This window comes from Hippocampus bargibanti, linkage group LG17 (genome assembly GCF_051943395.1).
Source record: "Hippocampus bargibanti isolate YZ-2025 linkage group LG17, ASM5194339v1, whole genome shotgun sequence".
Lineage (NCBI taxonomy): Eukaryota > Metazoa > Chordata > Actinopteri > Syngnathiformes > Syngnathidae > Hippocampus > Hippocampus bargibanti.
Window position 1 is genome coordinate 14,233,948 of NC_142750.1, and position 7,010 is coordinate 14,240,957.

The 7,010-nt window shown below is 45.1% G+C and overlaps 1 protein-coding gene across 1 annotated transcript; it reads right to left on the reverse strand.

The window, feature by feature from the left end:
* Nucleotides 1-938: 938 nt before the first annotated feature.
* emp1b (epithelial membrane protein 1b) lies at nt 939-5,436 on the reverse strand. The gene is made up of 5 exons (XM_089019106.1): nt 5,374-5,436; nt 3,985-4,078; nt 2,714-2,822; nt 2,344-2,484; nt 939-2,260 (listed from the first exon to the last, which is right to left on the reverse strand). Exons 2-5 carry the CDS (start codon nt 4,060-4,062, stop codon nt 2,100-2,102), a joined length of 489 nt encoding a protein of 162 aa, XP_088875232.1. The 5' UTR covers nt 4,063-4,078; nt 5,374-5,436; the 3' UTR covers nt 939-2,099.
* Nucleotides 5,437-7,010: the final 1,574 nt, after the last annotated feature.

Sequence of the window (7,010 nt, forward strand, 5' to 3'; positions counted from 1 at the left end):
AGCAACCTAAGACCCTCCCCCCCCACCAGCTTCTCAACTTCTGATTGGGCATGGGACACAAGCGCGGGCGTGATCAACCTGTCGCTGGCCACCATCGATGAGGGTGTCTAGTGACGAAAGGCCGAAACACCCAATGATTCTTTGGAGCACTACTGATGATGTGTCCCAAATTCACATCCCTTCCCATTCGTGGGGCACAGCTCCCACACCACTCTCAACATCAAGGCTCAATCTCATGTGAGGACCATCCATTGGCACAAATGCACAGAGTAACATCATTTCCAGTGGTTCATGATTCTGATTCTAACAAGACAAAAACAACAAAAAAAGCAAGGCTCATGAGAGCACTTGCTGACAGCTGCCTACTCAGGCGCCATCTCAGCTCTCAATGATACTTCACAGTAACAGACAAGCATAGATACAATAAAAAAATAATAATACAATTATAAGTAGAATACGATACTTCATCTTTCACAAAATAGTTAAAAAACGAGATTGCTTAATAAAATTACAAGAATCTAATAAACCAGCGTTCACTCAACTCAACCCCTATTGAAGTAACTTCAATAGATAGCAAGCTAGCTAGCTAGTGAATATATAGCTAATAGCCAGCGAATAGATAGATTGTTGTTAATACTTGTTGAGTAAACTATGAAAATAACTAGATTCAAATTAGAAATACCCCCCCTAAAAATAAAACTAACAAAAGTAACAAGACGAAAACTCCCAAACTACAATGTCATCCATGGTCGGCAGTCAATCACGAGGCGTGGGGACAGACACGCATTTCGTATCCACTTGGGCGTAGCGATGAATTGGCGGCAGTGATGATGACAGGATGCGGTTACCCAAAGGATGACTCAAGAAAAGTCACTTTCCAAAAATGACATGGAAACGCTGCGCCCAATAAGTGCCTGTGAGAACAAAACTCTCAAATGACCGGTTGGAAATCTTTTTTATTATCGTAAAAATAATGGTCATTGTCATCCATGGTGAGAAACAACAAAACAGAACAAAACAGCATTACATATACAAAGCAGAACAGGAAACGTATGTACATTGACGATGTGATGTCAGTTTGTTTTTCTTTCTTTTTTATATCTGTCAATTCCATGGTCAGCAATGACATTTGGAAAGCAGCGAAGGTGTACATATGAATTTGAACTTTACCCCAAATGAAAATATTAACATATATTTACTTTCTTGATGATAATTATACATTTCATTTATAAGCGCCTCGAAAGCACGAAAACAAACACATCATTTCAAAGTGTCTTACATGATTTAAAAGTTGCCCTCTTAAAAAAAGATGACTGCAACATGACTTCTAATATGAAATAATTCCTAAACGAGCACAACCTTCAGACATTATTTTTTCAAAATCTATTGGCATTGCATCGTCCTGTCTTGAGTCATCCTTAAAATCTACAACGTGGACTGATGGTGTCATGCTGGGGTAGCACCGGAATTATATCTAGCAACACTTAACATAAAGCAGGACCATTGAAAATACACACATTGAGGTTGATAAACTTACAATAAAACAATAGGGGGGGGGGGGGGGAACCTTGAAAAATAATAGACTCACCCTTTTTGTAATCCATTTACAGTAAAGTCTCGTTATATCGATATTCTCGGGAGTCAGAAAAAATACAGATATAACCGGACTATCGATATATCCGACCCTGCGCGCATGTAATTTTCTCCTTGCGTTCATAGAAATAGTATCGTAATAAGCGGTACTATCGATATAACCGATATCGATAGAACGAGAATTTACTGTATATCTATCATTAAAAATACATACAAAGAAGATCATAGATGTAACTTTTTTAATGTTTATTTCTTTTTTTGCTTGCTGAAAATCAGGATGCATCTCACTCTCTCTTTTAGCAACCTAATGCATATTTAGGCCGAACTCTGAGTGGAAAGAATAGATTCCACTCCGTTATAACTTAAGTTGGTTGCGCCTCTATTTTACTGCCATTGTGGAATGTTGCAATCTGCTATTTCTCAGGAACTAAAGATCAGCTTTTTGCCAAACAGAATAGATCCAGTCAAACATTTTGGCTTGGGTGGCGTTATGTCTCGCATCCCTCTCATGCCGTCTTCTTACGTAGCACAAAGTAAGTGATGGCGGAGATAAATGTGAGCGCAAAGGAGATCCATGCGAGGATGAAGCAATGGCCGTAAGAGCCAAAGCTCTCGTCGAGATGGAATCGGTCCGTGTAGATGGAGGCTGCGATCATGATGCAGAGACCTGAAAAGCGAGCACAGGCGGAAAAATGATTTGTTTGGTTCTCCAGAGAACGCAAAAAATCAGAGAACCGACTCAAAACTCACAGGCGAGTGCTTGGAAAACCCCTGAGATGGTGAATCGCTGTCCTTTGTTCAAAGTGAAGAGCTGAGTGACAAACACAAAGATTCCCAGGATGGAGAATATACAGGCAAGCACTGAGCTGGCTTGTACTGCCTGGAGGTAGTCTGCAGGGGGAGTCAGAACGAGACAAAGATCACCCTGCTGCGGGCAAGCCGCAGACTACTTGAAGTACGTGACGCTGCGGGTTGAGGGGTGGCTCTCAACCGGTTCATTTGAACACGTGGGCTTCGCCAGGATTCGCTTCGTCCTGCGGGTGTATGAATTGGGAAGTACCGCGCGGGGCGTACGGGCGTCTTAGGCCCTCTGACTGACAGCGACACGGGTGCTTCTTACCCTGTGGGTAATGGGAGCCTGTTGGAAGATCGGTGTAGTTCCACTGTCCGTTCATATATATCCACCGGGCCCAAACGTCAGTGGATATGGTGTCCGTCACCCACCAAGCCTGAGGGTCATTGTAGAGACAATTGAATTGTTCGTCTTGTACAAAAATTGCACTTACTTGATCCTCATTTTGATTTGCTATGTTAGCAAATCAAAATTCCCCATGGAAATGAATTGAAATGGTGTTCATTCGTTCTGGCCTCGACAAAGCAAAAATGATGTGGGTGTGTTGGTGATTCAAAAAGAAAGAAAAGAAAAGAAAAGAAACAGTCACGAAATGGGATCACAACATTAACCACGGTGAGACATGCATCTTGGGAGGAACCGGGCCAGTCTGTCTTCACGAGCTTTGTGGGAAAGTCTTTGACTTTTTGTCCATATCTGCCGCTCCAATTGTTGCTGTCCTACTCGCGTGGCTCAATCTCGTGCAGACAACTTTGTGTTTTTATGGACTTAGCCAATAAAGATGATGTTGAATCCGATTCGGAAAGTGAATCGGCGCCTGTGGCTCCACATCTTTTCACTTGAGCGGAAGTCAATCTGAGGCTCATTTTTGGCAAATTGGTTATTCTTAATTCTACACACAAAAAAGTCAAGCAAACGATGTTTCCTAATGTGAATAAGTTGACGGCTGGGCCGACGAGCCGGTGAGTTGCGGTGCCACTTTGAGACTAATGAACAAATTCATGGGCGCGGCGTGAAATGTGTTGAATTTCATTGTTCGTCGGGTGAGGAAATGTTCACCCCTCGTGTTCAGACATGTCGGCGATCCAAAATTACGGCGCGGAATGCGCCGGCCGCAGTGACGTGACGCCAGTGCCGACGCGGTACGCAGCGCGGGCGACAACGCGGGCAACAATGTCACAAATTTGTACAGGAATGACGAGTATGTGCAGGCACGCCGTCCGCCTCCCTCAAGCGGCACCTGCCACCGCGCTTCGTCCGTCTTTCGGCGTATGTCAACTATAGCCACGCCCAGCTCATGGTGATACGTCAACTATACCGCCCCTCTCCCTGAACTGACAAAAACAACAGCCCGCGTTGAAAATGTAGACTTTGACTCATCAACTTGCCAATCAATCACTTGTCAGGATGTCCTTTTGCCGCCACCAAAACATACCACGGCAATTGCGTCCCCCTGAAAGCCTCACAGCTATGAGGAAGCCGTTACCGCGCGCACGGACGGGCGCAACGAGGTGCGTTATAGGAGCTCACAAACATACATTGTCGATGGTCGCCACCAGGAGTAGGATAATGCAGATGATGTGCAGGGCAAAGATGCCGGCGAGGAGGATCAGCATGATGGCGGCGGCGACGCTGTATGAGACAAAGGCAGAGAAGCTCGTGAAAAGCTGCCAGCTTGCTTTTTGTTTTTGCTCCTCCTCATGTGACAAAACATTTTTCTTTCCCTGAATTTCAATGAATAGTCAAATATGGCCGCTAGTTTACTGTAGTTGAGCCGGCGGTCATGTCAGCTTCAAGACGCACACACACACACGCACACGCCCATATTGCTAAATACGCAGCAAGGCCAAGTCTCGCTTGGCTAGACACTCCTCTTTGCTTTTTCTAACTTCTCATGACTTTGAGTTCTCTCCAACGGCGCCAGGGTTGGCCTTTGTTGGTTGGGAGTCAAGGAGCGAAGCGTGTGAAGGAGGGAAGGAAGCTCATGGCGGCAAGATGAGTTTGGACTTGCCCGCTGACGCCCGGCAGGAAACCTGCCACTCCTTAAAATAACCGTAAGGAATAGTCCTCCTCCACCCGCTAAATGTATCCCTCCCGCTCTTTGAATTTCTGCACGGAAATCAGCACTTGCCAAAGTGGAAATAAAACATACCGGAACACTTCAAATCAATTCAAGGTGCATTGCCAAACTGAATAGGTGACCACTCACAAAGCGACTACTTTAATAAGACTACACGTTTTTTTTTTTTGTCGTTTTTCTTCGGGGGTGTACACCAATTCAGATGACGAATTCGTAATTTTTTTTTTTTTTTACAGTGGCCAGACTGGGTGTGAAGTCACATCTGGAATGTGCCGCTTCTCCCCACAGTAAAAAAAAGGAGTGGTCAAGGGTTGGGCCAAGTACCTCTTCCTCACGCACGCACGCACGCACGCGCACACAAACAAACGGCCAAGAGTATTAATGTAGACGCCAAAAACACGTGTTAACGCCCGACATATTTACATAAATGTTTTTTTTTATTTGTCTTGCACTGCTACGGTACAGAGAAGTGAAAGATTGAGTTTCAAATATTTGCGTTGTATAATCTATGCCGGAGGCGATGGCGCATAAAAATGCAGGCGTGCTCGGCAGCTTTTTTTTTTTTATCAGAGGGAGTAAAAGGCATAGAAAATACGCAAGAAGTTGGAAAGTTGACATGGAAAAACACACACGCACGCACACGCACACACATTCAACCCATGCACGATTACTCCGCATAAAACCAAATATTTCCCAAACCCAAAACAGCTTCTCCAACTTGTACAGCAGGATAACTGTAAGACCTCCTAAATGTTATTCCGAACGGAGAAAGAACTCTCAACTACTCATGAAATCAGCAGAAGAATTTGTCAAAAGTTGAAAGTCAATAGGAATGTTCCCCACTTACTGTTTGACGGCTGTCTGTCTGTCTCGAACACTAATTTCGGACTCGGGCTGGCAAAGTAGAAAGACGAGAGACGAGCAGTACGCCTACGTTTGCCCCACCTTCTTTTTAAAGGCCACACCCCCCTTGACATTGCCGACTCCCCCCCTCCTCCACAACAAAAAAAAGGAAAAGGAAAAACACACACTGTTTTTCGATGTGTCCAACCAACCCACCCTATTTTGAAGTGGTCCAGTACGCACCCCACAACTCACCAGCCCAGCCCAGCCCCCGCCCCCCATTTCTGTCCGCACGGGGGGCGTGTGTGGACTCTTATACAACACCCTTTTCTTCTTCTTTGGTGTCTCCTGACTTTGTCACTCAGCTGATGGGGAATTTGTTCTGGGAGGGCAGCAGATGACTCACTGAGGTTTTGGTTCGGGGAAACTCCCAAACGATGGACATTGATGAATGTGTAAGGGTTACCATGGCGACAGACTGGCTAAATCTCTCGAGCGCGTTCAAAACACAACGCGTACAAACGATCGGGGCAAAAAAACATCGGCCGTATTAAACAGCTTCCCCACCAGATGATTCACAAAATGGTGGGGCGGGTCTCTGCTATGTTATTTTTATTTATTTACCATCAATCATTTCTCCACTGCGAGACTAATAAAGGCAAATCCAATCCAATCCAATACAGAAAGTCTGAGGCCACGAAAACTATTATTGCTATTATTGTGTGCGTGTGTGCGTATGTATGTGCGTGAGAGAGAGTCCATGTCTATGTGTCTGTGCGTGTATGTGTGTGTGTGGGTGTGTGTGACATGAACATGAACATGAACACAAGTGCAAAAGATACGTAGGTTTAGTAGTATTTCTTCCCGATCAACAACCTTCTTTTCCTGCTTTTGTTTCAGAGGAAGACATTTCAGGAAGAAAGAATGTTGCCGGTTGCAATCGAGAACGAAGTGGGGGCAACTGAGTGCATGTCAGGGCTTGAGAGAGAGAGAGAGAGAGAGAGAGAGAGAGAGAGAGAGAGAGAGAGAGAGAGAGAGAGGAGGGAGGAGAGAGAGGGGGGGGGGGGAGAGTAAGAAAGAGAGAGAGAGGGGGAGAGACGAGTGGAGCTAAGACAAACCCAAAGGTAATGTGAAATGTAGGAGGCCGCTTCACACTCGGAATGAATTATGATTCCACATTGGTCGTTTATAGCTTGCGGTATATGCATGGCTTTGCTCTTTCCAGTGAGTCAAAGTCACGTGGCGTTCCCTTCCACCACGTGCGGCCGCTCCACATTCTTTTTGGAAAAGGGAACATTTAACGGCCACGGTCCCCTGAAATGAGCTCACGTTGCCCAATGCGCGGCGAGCACTTCCGTACGGGTTATTTGGTCTTTGCTTTCCGACTGTCGTGAATTTCAAGAGTTACTGTACATCAAAAGTGTTCCGTGTACTCATTTTTGCAGTATTCATAAAATAGGCGTCAAGCAGGAACGCACGACATCGGAAAGATTTTGAACAAAACAACCCAGAGAAACAAATTTGGTGATCGGTATGTTGGGGGGGGGGGGTGGGGGGTGAAAAAAATATTCCAGATACATCTTTTTTAAGCTAAGTACCATATTTTCCGGAGTATAAGGCGCAAGGAATGGTGTCTTTTCT